This window comes from Mytilus trossulus, chromosome 7 (assembly GCF_036588685.1).
Source record: "Mytilus trossulus isolate FHL-02 chromosome 7, PNRI_Mtr1.1.1.hap1, whole genome shotgun sequence".
Classification (NCBI taxonomy): Eukaryota; Metazoa; Mollusca; class Bivalvia; order Mytilida; family Mytilidae; genus Mytilus; species Mytilus trossulus.
In genome coordinates, this window is record NC_086379.1 from 27,724,969 (window position 1) to 27,742,938 (window position 17,970).

The 17,970-nt window shown below is 33.4% G+C and overlaps 1 protein-coding gene across 6 annotated transcripts in view; it reads left to right on the forward strand.

The window, feature by feature from the left end:
- Nucleotides 1-17,970, forward strand: part of LOC134724860 (tyrosine-protein phosphatase non-receptor type 13-like) — an 82,841-nt gene that overhangs the window by 59,630 nt on the left and 5,241 nt on the right. For 2 of the 6 annotated variants that reach the window (XM_063588164.1, XM_063588170.1), the window contains 12 exons: nucleotides 999-1,091; nucleotides 3,365-4,102; nucleotides 4,659-4,811; nucleotides 5,046-5,204; nucleotides 6,663-7,037; nucleotides 7,495-7,662; nucleotides 10,028-10,119; nucleotides 10,768-11,323; nucleotides 12,754-12,844; nucleotides 14,871-15,132; nucleotides 16,972-17,137; nucleotides 17,813-17,941. In XM_063588164.1, the coding sequence (XP_063444234.1) occupies nucleotides 999-1,091; nucleotides 3,365-4,102; nucleotides 4,659-4,811; nucleotides 5,046-5,204; nucleotides 6,663-7,037; nucleotides 7,495-7,662; nucleotides 10,028-10,119; nucleotides 10,768-11,323; nucleotides 12,754-12,844; nucleotides 14,871-15,132; nucleotides 16,972-17,137; nucleotides 17,813-17,941 (2,982 nt within the window). Of the gene's footprint in view, nucleotides 1-998; nucleotides 1,092-3,364; nucleotides 4,103-4,658; nucleotides 4,812-5,045; nucleotides 5,205-6,662; nucleotides 7,038-7,494; nucleotides 7,663-8,499; nucleotides 8,567-8,612; nucleotides 8,680-8,951; nucleotides 9,019-10,027; nucleotides 10,120-10,767; nucleotides 11,324-12,753; nucleotides 12,845-14,870; nucleotides 15,133-16,971; nucleotides 17,138-17,812; nucleotides 17,942-17,970 lie in introns of all 6 variants that reach the window. The other 4 variants (XM_063588167.1, XM_063588166.1, XM_063588165.1 and 1 more) reach the window with 4 other exon arrangements.

The window sequence follows — 17,970 nt, forward strand, 5'->3', positions numbered from 1 at the left end:
GGAAAAAATTATCATGTATATAAAGTTAGATCTACAAAAGTTCATTGATAATAGTTTTGAGCTGCATTTGCATGTAAAAAAATATTTTCAAAGTTATTTGAATTCATTATTCTGAGTTGTGTTGAGATTTAAATAAAATACTGAAATAGTAAGAAGCTTTTTCATCTCAATTGAAAAAAAAAATGTTTTGAAATTTTGAAATTTTTGGTTAAGAAAAAAATGGAAAAAACAAATAATTTCATAATTCAAATACATTGGGCTTGGTTACCTTGATAATCAAACTTGATAGCAGCCTTACTGCATAAAGGATCACTTCAGGTTATAAATATTCTGAGATATTTTTTATAGTGTACAAATTAATATGCTACCTGTTTTTTTTTGGTTTTCTCGCATATTCAGAGTACTAAGTTTTAAAAGATGTTGGATATCCCGGTTTGGTATGATGACCCCAAAATACATCATTGAACACTAATGTTTTGAAAATGCTTTTAAACAAACTCTTAAAACAAAAATGATAACTTCCAAATGTCACAAATCAATTTTCACATACATATATTAATGTCAAGACTGAAAAAATGCATGAACTGTGTAAATGTGTAGCCAATCAACTCCTCTGTAATAATTCTATAAATAAGTAGAATTAAATCCTGTTCTGTTTATTTTTACCTCTCATGTTATTGTTCAGTTTTACCTGTTTGCATGTAAGTGTCTGGACTTTTTATTTTGGTATAGCATGGTTTGTAGAAAATAGAATTGGAATAGTTGTAGAAAAAATACAATTGGACTGATAATATTACTGTTCAGAATACTAATCATTGGAAACTGATGTTGAATATTTTTAAATAAATGCACATTCTAATTGAAAGTCACTAAATATAAGTTTTAGAAGTATTTCACATTTTATAGATTAATTTTCATTTTGATAATATCTGTCGATATCTGCAGTGAATTTTTGTAAATTTTCAAAAGAAAATATTTCATGCATGATTAATTTTCAGGGAACAATGGCCGCATTACGCACAGCTGCGTGTAATGTAAAATTATTGATATGTAGACCTACGTCTGAGCAGTTAGCTCCCCTTAATCGATTTGTAAGTACGGTTTGTAGAGTGTGCCGTGCCTTCACTTGTAGTGCTTCAAATTCTTTTAATATTTACACCTAGTTTGCAAAAAAAACACAAAAAATTTAAAAATTTTGTTTTTGTTGTTCCTAATTGATCCAGAAGTTTAAAATTTGTTAATTTTAGTATATGGTTAAAAAATCTGTTTAAAAAATAGTGAGAATAATATTAAAGAGTGATATATTGTAGACAGTATAATATATATTTATATGGAATCAAGAATTAACCATTGTCAACTTTGACAGTATAAAATATATTTATATGGAATTAAGAATTAACCATTATTATATGCATGTTCTAACCCTAGATAGAAAAGTGCGACTTGACAAGTTTTGGTCTGCTATATGACAAATATAGAGGCATGCTGCAAGTATAGTATCTACTTAGTTTGTAGTAACACGGTAGCGGGCAGTGATTTTTTTTGACAATTTTTTTTATCACGATGTTTAAAAAATAAATGCTCAATCATTTTTCTTTACAGCTAGATGATAGAATAGATTTATGTTTAATTTTATTTTAGTTACTTTAAAATATAATTTATGTAACAGAATAGATAATGTGCATGTTCTCCCGTAGTTTTTGAAATTAGCTTGTCATTCTAATAAAATTACATTTTTATGCCCGGTGCATTACGTTTGCGCGCATTACCATTACATTTGCGCGCAAAAAGCATTACGTTTGCGCGCAGCTTTCCTTTACATTTGCGCGCATTTTTTTGGCAGGTAAACTCAGGTAAAATACAGGTAATAATGCTTATTTATCTATTAATTTGTTAAATTATTTATAAGTATCGGTACCCCTTCCGTTAGTCTTAGTATGTTGTCTCTTTTACACATTCCCCATTTCAATTCTTAATGTTATCATAAGGCACATATTTTGAAAGTATTAGATCAGTAATTTTTTAGGGAAAATACAGATAATAATGCTTATTTATTTGTTCAATTATTTACAAGTATCAATACTTTAGTATAAGTCTCGTAAGGCAGGGGAAAAAGAAATAAAACCGCAGATTTTTTTCGATTTTCAGACACAATTCAATAAGACAAAGGTGTATGCAAAATTTTAAGAAAATCTGTGACATAGCCCATTCATATATTGTAACTTGACCTTCAGCTATAACGGAGTTTTTACTTGCTTTTAAAATTCAATATGAACAGTACTGTATATAATTTGACTATTAAACAAACTATTTTTAAAATTAATAATTGATTAATATGAAAATACAAAAAAAATAGTTATTTATAACTTAATATAATTTTTATTTATATTTTTACCTGAGATTACCTGTAAATTAAATGCGCGCAAATGTAATCAAAAGCTGCGCGCAAACGTAAAATATTTTAATCCTCAAATGCGCGCAAACGTAGTGCGCCCTTTATGCCATTCCAATCCTGATTTGATATTCCATATCATCCCATGTTTGTTGTGTTTTTATTTTACTTGATTATCAGAGCCATGATCTGTTGCCTAACAATTCATTTGTTAAACTCTTTGAAAACTATTGAGTTCTCATTGCATATTTTGTAGTGTGTTTTTACATAGATTTTTATCTACTTCACACAATGGTTGTTTTGCTGTGTATTGAACACACACGTAGTCGGTATTTTGCATGATATTCTTTACTTTACACATCACATAGTGAACATAAAAATGCACAGGAACCTCAACTGCATTCATGGTCTATGTCTTAAATTCGGAATTCAGATTTAAGTCAAATCAATATCTAAGACAAATTTCTTTTCTTTTTTTTTTTTCTTTCTTTTTGTTTTTGCATTTTCACATATTTCAGATATAAATAGACTTATTCAGATGCAACTTTATAATAATTTTATTTTCATTTTCTTTTACTTTCATTTTTTGAAATTCAGTGTGAGTTTGTAGTGAAGTTTTGTTGTCATCTTTTATTGAATTGTTTGAATAACTCATTCAACTGCATTACAACTTAAAAAATAGGGATGTCTTTCAAAAACAAATCTAATGCTTTTTACTTCGAACATGTCTTTTGACTTTTTTGACAAAGGTACTTCAAAATGATATTTAACATATTGTATTAATGCGAGATTAAAAATAACCTGTTACCAAGGACCATGCACACTATCATGTAGGTATGTAAAGAGAACATATCGAGTTTTAAAGTTTTGCTGGTAAGGACTGTGATTTTTTTCTAAAAAGAAAAAAATCCCCAAAACATCTGCTAAAATGATATGAAAACCTAGTCTGCAGAAGTATTTTTATATTGACAGGATAGTGGAGAGCTAAAATCAATCTCTGCTCCCAACAGTATCTTAAAAAGCACTTCTACCTCTCAATATGAAACAGAATCAGAAGATGAACCAGTCCTGTATCGTGATTCAGTGTATACACCTCCATCGGGATTTAATTCTGATACCAGCTTCAGAGAGGACATACCGGTACATCCACAACAGACTAGTCAACCACGACTACCAACAAGTCCTATTCCAATGCTGTTACGATCGGGACAGTTTGAGTCAGAGGACGAAGATCTGAATTCTACCTTGTCGAGTGTATACCCTGAAGTGGATAAATACCAGATGAATAAGTACTCAACATACCAGAATTTAGTTGTTTCCCCTTTCAGAATGGGGAGCAGTCAATCGTACAGTAGTAATGTAGACATAGACAGTCAGTCAGAATATAGCGAAATTGAAGAGATAGGAACTCCATTTAAAAATATTGTAACAGAAAGTACTCCTCGGGAACGTGAGCAGTATGAAACACATCCTATGGAAAACTATAGTGAAAATAACACAGTTGAAAAAAGTGGTGACGAAAAAACAGATGATGTTAATGAAAGACCCGGCAGTAGTAATTCTTATAGAAGTTGTTCATCGACTGATTCTGTGATAGCTTCACCGAGAAAAGATTTGATGCAAAGTCAGAGTATAAACCAGAGTGATGGTGAGGATGGAGATATTTCTAACAATGCAGATCCAGAAGAATCATTATCACCTAGAATTGGTGTAAGTTGTTGTATGGAAATATTTATCTGTTGATGAAAGCCTCTTATATACAGATAATAAGATGTGGTATGAAACTATGATTGCGAATTTAATGAGACAACTCTCCGTGGTATGATTGCCAATGAATTCACCAGAGTCCAAATGACATAGACATTAACAACTATTGGTCATCGTATGGCTTTAACAGTAAGCAAAACTCATATCTGATAGTTATTGTTGTTAGCTATAAAAGGCTGTGGAATGTAAATCAATCCAAACTTGACCTTATTTATTGTTGAAGGTTTAAGACACTTTATCAATTGATAATTCACAACAATCACTTTTGCACAGTGCTGCTCTAGATGTTTTATGTTGTGACCTAGATATTTTATGTGTATATAAGTGTTTTCTTGTAATTAGTAACAAAACATTTTTTGTCTTCTATGTAGTTTGTATTATCTATAGTAGAAAAACAAATAAAACTATCTATGAAGACTAAGATGATCTCTAGATGTCTTGGTTTTTGTGGGATAATTAGTCTCATTGACCTATACCCACCTTTATTTTATGACTGTAGGAACTAGATGTGACCCTGCAAAGGCAGGATGAAGAAGGCCTCGGTTTCACATTAACTGGAGGGGCTAGCAGAGGGGGCTGCTATATCAAGAAAATCATTCCAGGCCCTGCACTTTCTGATGGGCGGCTACAACCTGGTGATAAACTCATCAAGGCAAGTATTTATTGGTTTAAAAAATGTTTTGATTGTAGAAATTATTCAATGGTCATCTTTTCTAAACTTTGTATTTTAAGTAACTTTATAACCTATCTCCATAATGTTCTGTTGTGTTGTAACTATCTTATCTGTTACAGGTGAATGGTGTTGATATGACAATGTTAAATCATTTCGAGGCCGTAACACATCTCCGTAATGCTCCGTCTATTGTAATTATCTTATCTGTTACAGGTGAATGGTGTTGATATGACAATGTTAAATCATTTCGAGGCCGTAACACATCTCCGTAATGCTCCGTCTATTGTAACTATAAGGGTCTTTAGAGATCCAGATACACAGAAGAGTGAAAAATGCACAGAAGATGTGACATCAATAGACAACAAAACCCAGGTAAACACTGACTTGGGACATTATAGTGTAATAGACAACAAAACCCAGGTAAACACTGACTTGGGACATTATAGTGTAATAGACAACAAAACCCAGGTAAACACTGACTTGGGACATTATAGTGTAATAGACAACAAAACCCAGGTAAACACTGACTTGGGACATTATAGTGTAATAGACAACAAAACCCAGGTAAACACTGACTCGGGACATTATAGTGTAATAGACAACAAAACCCAGGTAAACACTGACTTGGGACATTATAGTGTAATAGACAACAAAACCCAGGTAAACACTGACTTGGGACATTATAGTGTAATAGACAACAAAACCCAGGTAAACACTGACTCGGGACATTATAGTGTAATAGACAACAAAACCCAGGTAAACACTGACTTGGGACATTATAGTGTAATAGACAACAAAACCCAGGTAAACACTGACTCGGGACATTATAGTGTAATTGCTTTTGTGGTTAATTATTTATTTGGGGGGAATTTGAAATTATTGTACAGGTATGCGTAGATTTTTATAAAAAAATTAGTAAACAATTATTATATTTTCTATTTATTCATTGACATTTCTGTTTAAAGACAAAGATATTGCAAAAAGGAGATGTGATATGATTGCCAATGAGACAACAATCCACAAGAGACCTAATGTCAAGAGGTTCACGCCCATATTTAAAACTTGGCTTTAAAAGACATTGTTACTAGTAACAATGTGTCATAGGTAACGTGACGGTACCCTAATTGCACCAATTTTGACAGTTTTTTCACCTACGTTTTTTTATGATCAAGAAAAAAATGTCCATACTGTGTTTATTTTGTAGCCCTATCCTTCTTTATTGTATAGGTACACCAATTTAAATTTTAATCCATATTGAGTCATAAAAAAATGGGTTTGAATCAACCTCCAAACTGTCCATGTTTCTGTAATGAGGAGTACCCAAATTGCATCCATGCTTAAATTCACAAGTCTAATAATTGAGCTTTTGTTTAATTTCTTCAAATATTTTTAACAATTGGATATTAGTCAATGCTTAATCTTTATATTTTACGAAATGGATACTCATAATATATTGTATTTGCAATTTTTAAAAAGATGACGTTTTGATGACGTCGCATGGTGACGTTTTCGTACATTTTGCTTTTTCAGTAAACAGTCCCTCTGTTGATAAATACTGTGAACGTTTTGTGTATATCTAAATATGTTTACCTATGTTGAAAGATGTGCATAGTATCAAATCATAAAAATACAAATTGTTTAGTCTCTAGGAAATCTTGTAAGATTACCGTTGCTATTTATTCTAAAATGGTGTAATTTGGGTACTCGGTGCAATTTAGGTACCCTTACGTTATAGGTTAGTTACTATAAAAAATTCTGATGATAACATAAAGTTGAACCAACTGTTATGACTGTTAGAAATCAAAACTTATTGTCTTATCTGTTTTGAAGGGAGAAGAGGAGCTAGTCCTAAGTGACGAGGAGAGTGACCCAGTGACAGAGAGTGCAGAGGCTAGTACTGGTCAGTTTGAGGAAGACAGTTTAATCTCAACTGACCAAAGTCTTTTGACCACTGATCAACTGAGCCACTCAAGTTCAGTGGCATCAGACACTGTGAACTCGGAGAAAATAGACTCCTATATAAATGAACTAAAGACTAATTATGACTTTGACAATAGTGGTAAGGACATATATGAATGTGATAGTGATAGTGCAAATAAAAGTGATAGTGATAATAAGGTTGTGATATCCCCTCCGGGAAATAAGCCTGGCCTCAAGTCTCAAGAAAGTGAAGAACTTGATTCATTTGGAATGGATTTATCTGAGGTAGGTATACTGTAGAGTTATTCATTTAAAATATTTTGTTTTATTAATGATCCAACTTTGAACATTTGGATTATGTTAACTTATGCTCCATATAGTATACACAATAGGTTCTCACCTGACCAAGAATAGTAGTTCTCTAGGTTATGGAAAAAATGTAGATCTGTGAAAACCTATATATTGCTAATCTCCTAGAAAGCTTCTCTCATGGTCATCACAGGAGTTTTGTGTAATTCAACAACTGTATCACTACCTTGACAATGCTGAGGTTGTGAGCTTGATCTCCAATCTTAATTAACTAGGATTGTCAGTCTTCTTGATGATGATCTGTTGATCTCCAGGCACCTTCATTAAAGCCGACAGCCACAAAATAGTCAATATTGCTGAAACTTTCTTTAAACACCTATCATTCAATCAATAATATGAAATGTTGTTAAATTTAGTGTGTTAATACTTACAGACTGGCTTATTAAAGATTGAGTTAGAAAAACCCCCAACTGGAGAACTTGGCTTTGGTTTGGTCACGGCAGAGAAGGACCAACAGACAGGAGTCTTTGTCAGGTCCATCACAGAAGATGGTGTTGCTGATAGAGATGGAAGGTTACAGGTCATGGACAGAATTGTACAGGTAAGTCACAGGTGTTAAGTAGGTTACAGACAGGAGTCTTTGTCAGGTCCATCACAGAAGATGGTGTGGCTGATAGAGATGGAAGGTTACAGGTCATGGACAGAATTGTACAGGTAAGTCACAGGTGTTAATTAGGTAACAGACAGGTGTCTTTGTCAGGTCCATCACAGAAGATGGTGTGGCTGATAGAGATGGAAGGTTATAGGTCATGGACAGAATTGTACAGGTAAGTCACAGGTGTTAATTAGGTTACAGACAGGTGTCTTTGTCAGGTCCGTCACAGAAGATGGAGTGGCTGATAGAGATGGAAAGTGACAGGTCATGGACAGAATTGTACAGGTAAGTCACAGGTGTTAATTAGGTAACAGACAGGTGTCTTTGTCAGGTCCGTCACAGAAGACGGTGTGGCTGATAGAGATGGAAGGTTACAGGTCATGGACAGAATTGTACAGGTAAGTCACAGGTGTTAATTAGGTAACAGACAGGTGTCCTTGTCAGGTCCATCACAGAAGATGGTGTGGCTGATAGAGATGGAAGGTTACAGGTCATGGACAGAATTGTACAGGTAAGTCACAGGTGGTAATTAGGTAACAGACAGGTGTCTTTGTCAGGTCCATCACAGAAGATGGTGTGGCTGATAGAGATGGAAGGTTACAGGTCATGGACAGAATTGTACAGGTAAGTCACAGGTGTTAATTAGGTAACAGACAGGTGTCTTTGTCAGGTCCATCACAGAAGATGGTGTGGCTGATAGAGATGGAAGGTTACAGGTCATGGACAGAATTGTACAGGTAAGTCACAGGTGTTAATTAGGTAACAGACAGGTGTCTTTGTCAGGTCTGTCACAGAAGATGGTGTGGCTGATAGAGATGGAAGGTTACAGGTCATGGACAGAATTGTACAGGTAAGTCACAGGTGTTAATTAGGTAACAGACAGGTGTCTTTGTCAGGTCCATCACAGAAGATGGAGTGGCTGATAGAGATGGAAGGTTACAGGTCATGGACAGAATTGTACAGGTAAGTCACAGGTGTTAATTAGGTAACAGACAGGTGTCTTTGTCAGGTCTGTCACAGAAGATGGAGTGGCTGATAGAGATGGAAAGTTACAGGTCATGGACAGAATTGTACAGGTAAGTCACAGGTGTTAATTAGGTAACAGACAGGTGTCTTTGTCAGGTCCATCACAGACGATGGTGTGGCTGATAGAGATGGAAGGTTACAGGTCATGGACAGAATTGTACAGGTAAGTCACAGGTGTTAATTAGGTAACAGACAGGTGTCTTTGTCAGGTCCGTCACAGAAGATGGTGTGGCTGATAGAGATGGAAGGTTACAGGTCATGGACAGAATTGTACAGGTAAGTCACAGGTGTTAATTAGGTAACAGACAGGTGTCTTTGTCAGGTCCGTCACAGAAGACGGTGTGGCTGATAGAGATGGAAGGTTACAGGTCATGGACAGAATTGTACAGGTAAGTCACAGGTGTTAATTAGGTAACAGACAGGTGTCTTTGTCAGGTCCGTCACAGACGATGGTGTGGCTGATAGAGATGGAAGGTTACAGGTCATGGACAGAATTGTACAGGTAAGTCACAGGTGTTAATTAGGTAACAGACAGGTGTCTTTGTCAGGTCCATCACAGACGATGGTGTGGCTGATAGAGATGGAAGGTTACAGGTCATGGACAGAATAGTACAGGTAAGTCACAGGTGTTAATTAGATAAAAGGCACATGTCTTGGTTTTGTCACTTATAAAAGATGGTATGGCTAGCAAACATCAGACTGAAAAAAAAATGGCAAATTTGCATTGTCAGCAATCAACTTTATTTTGCAATAACCAATTGTTATGAATCTTATACACACCACTTAATACCACCAAAATAGGCCTCACTTTCACCCTTCCTGCTTTATGCTCCTTAATAAATAAAAAAAAATGCTGAATTTTCTATTGCTACCCTCTAGCCTTAGTTTTCCTCAACCAAATGTTTTGAAACTTAGTAACAATGCTGACCATACCAAACACATATCAAATACATATTTGTGTGGCATCACTTTTGTCTCTCTTGAGTTATGTCCCTTTGTTAATTGAAAAATTGCTGAATTTGTCAAATATTTGGAAGCAGGGGATGACACATTATTCATCTTTTTTTAAGTGATGTGCAAAATTTTACAATTGAGTTTTCAAATGCATTCTGCTGATGTCATTGGCAGAATTGTGCAATTTCATGGATGTTCTTCTCACTGAACATGAAAAAAACCCAAAATAGATGCTGTTTTGACCTTTAAGTTTGTTTCTGCTTTTGTTTGTTTTGTGTATTGAAAGACCTAATATCGATCTAACTATAGTTTTATTGTATTGTAATTACAGATTAATGGAGAGTCATTGGTTGGTTTAACTCACAAGAAGGCAGTTACTATGCTACATAACATCAAAGGACAAGTTATATTAACTATATCAAGGTAACTTTACAATAAAGAAGATGCGATTTATTTCAATAATATTCTAGTAGGTTATTTTTCAAAAGGATGTTGATGATTTTAATATATAAATATGTTGCAGCTATAATTTCATTTACTTACAGGTATTTCTGTAGAGATATTAAAGAAAGTAAAACATGTACACATTCAGGAATATACATATATTTGTTGGAATATAGCCAACATGTTACATAAGCATATATATGTATGGTGGACAAGCCTATGTAGGAATAATCAGAAGAACATGCATGTTTATATTTGTGTCTGTCCCAAGTCAGGAAGCCTGTAATTCAGTGATTGTCATTTGTTTTTTGTTCATTTTTTGTACATCAATTTGGCCATTACTCTTCTTGTTTGAATTGTTTAACATTTGTCATTTCTGGGCTTTTTATAGCTGACTATGTGGTATGGACATTGCTCATTGTTGAAGGCAGTACAGTGACCTATAGTTGTTAATTTGGTCTCTTATAGAGATTTGTCTCAATGGCAATCATACCACATCTTTTTTTATATATATATAGTAAATGAATGGATCACATGTTGGTTAGTGGTTTATCCAATAATTGAATATATTACATATATATTGCAAGTATACAGACAATAAATAACTTGACAATTTGTACATTTTAGATTATCAGCCAGGCAGTTAGATTTGATGACACCTCCAGTGATAATGGATGAAGATTACTATGACAATGAGCATTCCACAGAAACAAATGTAAAGGTCAAACATGAAGTTGAAGGTCAGTCTTATGCTAATGGAGAAAATGCTGAGAATAAGCATGTAGAGGTCATTGAGGATGCTACAGATTCCGAAGAGGAAGAAATGAATGAATTAGTAATGGCTGCTGAAAAATTGCTAGCAGATACGAGCGAATTTGACACAGAAGATATTGTACCACAGAGAAATGACATTCAAAGTGATTTGAATGATGGATCACTTGAAGGCACACTTACTTCACTTACGTCATTGAATGAAAATGAAGAACTTCACACTAGAACTTTTAACATGTCTTCTCTACCAAGAAAACTAGACATGAAAGTGCCTGAGGAGGTTAACTTTGAATGGCTATGTTCATGTGTGCCCCTTATGACCTTGAAAAATGATATGAAGTCAACAGCTGAAGATGAGGCAAAGAAATTCCAACAAAAAGTAGATCAAGGTGACCCAGCTGAGGAATACAAGGTTTGTTATGTAAAGATAAGTGAAATTAGAATGAGCTTGTTAAAGGTAGAGTGGGGCGCCCATATTCGCTGGGGACACAATTTCGCCGTTTTATAATTTTGAGATGTAAAAACTTCAAAGAATGGCTGAAATGGAAGACATATACTGGTGAATGATATTATATAACAAATATGATTATTTTTTTAAACTGAGACAAAATTGCGGCACCTACTGAAAAGGACCGAAAAATGGACAACGATTTTCGGCCAATTTCTTAAACAAAAAACATTAATTCATAGAAGTATTTCTAAGTAATTCTTTGACTGAATGCCCTAAATTTACGTGTGTAAAAACGGCGAATGTGTGTCCCCCGTTGACAAAAAATCAGGAAATTTCAAACACCCTTTAATCTAACTTTTCAGATGATTATATTCAAACAAACATGCTTTCAACCTTAATTAGATATAGGAAGATGTGGTGTGAGTGCCAATGAGACAACTCTCCATCTTTTGCATTTGAAGTTATCCTCATATAGAAATATCAGTATACTTCAAAAACATTTAGACCTGAACATAAACTGTTAAAAACATGAAAAGATGTGGCGAAAATGAGCACCCCACTCTACAGTAATATTGATGCTGAAAACATGAAACTTTTGAGTCAATAACTTTAAATTATTTCAATGTTTTTATTAATTCAAAAAATCAATATCATCAGGTTTGCAATGATAAAAAAATGTATTTATAATTTTCATAGCGTAGAGTAAAATCACAAAAATACTGAACTTTGAGGAAAATTCAAAACAGAAAGTCTGTAATCAAATGGCAGTAAGGATTCACAATGATAAATGCATGTTAAATTCTGCTTTTTTCATGGAGGTAAATCTATGAAAAATAGAAACATCTATTGAAGTTAATAAATATATAGCTACACAGCTACTTTTGCATAGGTACTATTTCTGTACTGAAAATCTGTAGTACTGGAAATTTACTTTTAATATTTAGTACTATTTTGTTACTTTAAAATGATTGTAATATTTAGGTACCTTGGTTTTACAGAACTTTATTTGTACTTGAATTTAGGTACTACAGATTTTTGGTTACTACCGTTACTTTTTCAGCATTTTGAAAGGTTTTCAATTTCAAATCTCTTAAAATTATGATTTTCAAACATGGAATATTGTATTATTTCTGTACCAAAATATTTAGTACAAATCAGGTACTGTAAAATACAAGTACCTAAATATTAAAATAATTTTAAAGTAAAGAAATAGTATTTAATATTAAAAGTAAATTTCCAGTACTACATATTTTTAGTACAGAAATAGTACCTAAGCAAAAGAAGCTGTGTATGTGAATAATACAATGCAGTTCAACAGTTGACCCAGATACAGTAGTATCAGTATAACCAATATCATGAATATTGTATTTAAAACTTGTCATTATTTGTAGGAACTAAGACAAGTTAAATTGACTGATAACTGTAGCATAGCCAAACAACCAGAAAACAAACTGAGTAACAGATTCAGAAATGTTCTACCATGTAAGTATACAATTAAGGGAATTAAGAGAAACACCAAAACATACTTATGACTTTTTGATTTATTTGTTTATTGAAAATAATTTGATAATCACCTTTAATATAGACCTCTTTCTTTAAAATTAAAATCGGCTACAGAAACTATTAGATGAAAACTATTTAGCTTAAAGTTCAGTTTCTTCAGTGAGATTACCAATGCATTGATAAAATTGAGAATGGAAATGGGGAATGTGTCAAAGAGACAACAACCCAACCAAATAAAAAAAACAACAACAGTAGAAGGTCACCAACAGGTCTTCAATGTAGCGAGAAATTCCCACACTCGGAGGCGTCCTTCAGCTGGCCCCTAAACAAATATATACTAGTTCATGGATAATGAACGCCATACTAATTTCCAAATTGTACACAAGAAACTAAAATTAAAATAATACAAGACTAACAAAGGCCAGAGGCTCCTGACTTGGGACAGGCGCAAAATGCGGTGGGGTTAAACATCTTTGTGAGATCTCAACCCTCCCCCTATACCTCTAACCAATGTAGAAAAGTAAACGCATAACAATACTCACATTAAAATTCAGTTCAAGAGAAGTCCGAGTCTGATATATATTTGTAATGAAGTTTTTAGCTCACCTGGCCTAAAAGGCCATGTGAGTTTTTCTCATCACTTGGCGTCCGTCGTTGTCTGTCGTCGTTAACAATTTTTCAAACATCTTCTCCTCTGAAACTAATAAATGGATTTGAATGAAACTTAGCATGATTGTTCCTTTGATTATCCTGCACAAAGTGTGTTCTTTGATTTTTGATCCGTCAAAAAACATGGTTGCCGTTACTTAAAATAGAACATAGGGGTCAAATGCAGTTTTTGGCTTATATCTCAAAAACAAAAGCATTTAGAGCAAATCTGACATGAGGTAAAGATGTTTATTAGATGAATATCTATCAGCCCTGAAATTTTCAGATGAATCAAACAACCCATTGTTGGGTTTCTGCCACTTTTAAGGGGTTATTGTCCTTTAACCCTTTCGCAGACGAGTCCCAGTTTACCTGGATTCACGCTTCAGACAGCTGACGATGAGTCCTGTTTTACCGGGATCGGAATACCTCTTTTATATATCTCGCTCAAACAGTGCAAACATGAGTTATCTTTCTTTGATGAATAACCCGGATGAAAGTGTAAACATGGCGGTTCCGTTTGTTGAAAACCGTGTCAAAATCAGAGGAAATTTACGGAATTTACGAGAATTTGAAATGTGGGAACATTTTTTTTAAAGTATTTATTAGGTCAAGGTCTACCTGTCCTGGAATTTTCACCCGAATTGGGTAACTGGTTTTTCAGGTATAATGCCCCTGAATTGATGATTTTAAAGAAATTTTGCAGTTTTTGGTTATTATCTTGAATATTATTATAGATACAGATAAACTGTTAATAGCAAAAATGTTAAGCAAAGTAAGATCTGCAAATAAGTCAATTTGACCAAAATTGTCAATTGACTCCTTAAGGAGTTATTGCCCTTTAAAGACTTTTTTCACAATTTGTTCATCATGTTGACTTACTTTAAAAAATCTTCTCCTTTGAAACTGCTCTATCAATTTCAGCCAAACTTAGGCTAAATGAGTTTCAGAGTATCTAGTATAAATTTTATATTTCATTTCCTTGTATGTCAAGAAACATAGCTCCTATGGCTAAAATAAAACATAGGAGAAAATGATTTTTTTTTTGCTTTTGAAGAAAATAGGACGATTCAAAGATCATTTAAATAAATTGAAAACCCAAAATAATCATTGATGAGAGATTTAATCAAAAAAATTAAGATGAGCGATTCAGGCTCTTGAGAGCCTCTTGTTTGGATTTCTATTGCCTTATACAGATTGACATCACTTTATGTGAAATTCTCTTTAAAGTTTACACATTTAAATAGGATATAAAAGGGTTTAAGGGATATCTGCAAGTTTAAAAAAAAAAATACTTACAGAAGTATCGTGTAGCTATGTACTTTAGTTTAAATATTTAAAAAAACGCCTCTTTCAGATGACTTTAACAGAGTGTGCTTAACAGGACAGAATAGTTATATCAATGCTAGTCACATCACAGCACCTGTAGGAGAGGAGGAATGCCATTATATCGCCTGTCAAGGGCCACTCCCCCTCACCTCAGAACATTTCTGGCAGATGATCTGGGAACATGATGTCTCTGTTGTCATGATGTTGACCTTGGATGTAGAGGCTAGGAAGGTCAAATGTCACAGATACTGGCCTGATTGTACAGAAACACCATTGTTTGTGTGTGATAGGTGAGAATTAAAATTAATGACTACATTTTTTCCCTCTTTATGTAGACTGACAGAAATAAAGATTTATTTACCAAATAAACTTATTTGAACTGTTTATAATCTTGCTACAAACACAGTTAAGATTCTCCTGTCCAATTTAGGAGAATATCCTGGAAATTATATATAAACTTTTGCCATATGATAGAATTTTTTAAACATATTAAACTAATACTGGAAAGGACAAAAAGAAAAAGAAAAATGTGTATACATTCTCCAATATTTTTAAGTTGGATGATACACTGATTTCTTCTTGAGTTGCTATAGTGACTCATTGTTGGTTTGAAAATAGTTCTTCTTCAAGTCATGGGCAATGTCATTGCAGCAAGTATTGTAAGTAGCAAAGGTAAAAGTCATCCAAAAGATCTAACTATTGAGAAAACAACTGTGGATTCATTTATTTTCGGGGATACCAGTTTTCGTGGTTTGAGAAAAATTTACATGTTCGTGGATATTTACATGATTTAATTTCGTGGTTTTGGCAAAGTCTGCATTCATTCCTGTAGAGAATTTGTGATTTGTTGAACATTTAAATTTGTGGTTCCCCAGAACCCACGAAATCCACGAAAATTGGTATCCAACGAATATTAATAAATCTACGGTATTGGTAAAACAATATTACTGTTATTTTTGAAACACCTCTTGTTGAATCAGAAATCTTGCTTCAGTTGAACACATATATGTTTGCTATAATATATATGTTCCGGACCATATGAGTATTTGGACCATACGCGTATGGTCATGACCATATGAGTATTTGGACCATACGCGTATGGTCATGACCATATGGGTATATACTCATATGGTCCGACCATACGCGTATGGTCGGACCATACGCGTATGGTCGGGGTAATTAACACTCTGTTACAGTTTACTTTTAATACTTCTAAACTCTTCATATGGTATGACCGTTCATACAAAAGACGCTATCATATAGGTAATTTTATCACTATATTATAACAAAAAGATAAGCTAAATAAAAATAAGAAGTTTCACCAGAGACATATAATACAATATTGTTATTTAATTGTCAAATTTAAAGTAAACACATTTTATACCGATGGTCATTACCGATGGTCATTACCGATTTGATATTACGAGTAAATGGCAATATGTCGACTAAAGAATTTAATTCCAAAAATGTCTTAATGAACTGTTACATAAGAAGTCACTTTAAGTTGTGTTGTGGAGATGGTGTACTACAGTCATTTTACGATATTTGAGATCTAGAGCTTCTTAAAAACACCGTACACATCAGAATTGCCAAATACCTCGGTATCACTGTACGCAGCTGTAAAAAAAAAGGCTTGTTTTTCACTCGCAAACAAAGTTTTTAAATGAAAAAGTTAGTGCACAAATTTCTTGCAAATGCAAAAAGCTATGATACCGTTTGGAAGTGAATACCATCCAAGCCTACATGCACGAATGTAAATAGCGATGAAAAACTAACTATGACATCAATATTAAATTTAAACGTAGTTTTTTTGGATTATAAAATTAAAAAATTGTCATGTTTTAAACCATCACTGTTTTTTAGATAAAGTTTTTGTATTATTGAAACGATTATAATGTAATTTGAAAAAAATATAAATACCTATATGGTCCAAATACTCATATGGTCCGGCCCGTTAATAACCAAACGAGTATTATACTCATATGGTCCGACCATACGCGTACGGTCGGACCATACGCGTATGGTCGGACCATATGAGTATACGCATATGGTCATGACCATACGCGTATGGTCCAAATACTCATATGGTCCGGAACATATATACAAGTTGTTTTTTTTTAACTTTTCAGTCAATTGAAAGTGAGTTTAGCTGAAAGCCAGTCATTAGAACACTTTGACATTAAAGAAATTGAAATAGAGAAAGTAACATCAGGAGAATTAAAAAGAGTTTATCATCTGAACTATACAACCTGGCCTGACCATGGGGTACCATCTTCACCTGTCCCAATTCTACAGGTAATTTGCATACTGGTGAATAAAGAGAAATAATACAAAAAAGAAGATTGAACGAATTGTGATTTGTTTAAGAAATTTCAATGTGCAATTGATACTTTTGTAGAAACAAATATTAAACAAAAAAAAATAAACAGACACTTTTAAGAAGAAATAAAAGCACATATAATACCTTGGATATTTTTCTAGTTCTTCATGTTTCAAAAACTGCACATCAATCCAATATTCTTGCAGTGCTTTTCATTGTTATATTTTACTGTATGTTTTTAATTAATTGATGAATATTAAGGTGGTACCCTAACACTACAGGGAGATAACTCTGTAAAATCAGCTAAACGTTTTAATTACATTGCGTTGTTCAGAAAATATTAAGCTTCTCAATAATCAAAATGAGTGTCAAACTTCTATATAACCAGTGTTATTTTTCTGATAAATTGGTTGGTTCAATTTTTTTGAAATTTTTATTTTTTTGTCAAAGGGTCAAAAGTAAATACTTTGCCTAAATTTTATGAAATTAAACGAGCCAAATTGATTTTAATGAAAGTTTTGGGTACCACCTTAAGAGTTATAGTTTATAAAAAAAATTCTGTTAGCTGTGCAATTGTGTTATTTATTACATTATATATATTTTCAGCTTTCTTTGAATTATTTGTATGATATTTTTCCTCTGTTTTCTAGTTTCTACAACTTGGTCATGTATACCATACTAGTGGACCTTTAGTTGTACACTGTAGTGCTGGGATAGGAAGAACTGGTGCCCTGATTACTATAGACATTGCTCTTGCTAGACTGGAAAGTGAAGGAAAGGTAAACTTTGATATAAGATCTGAACGTTT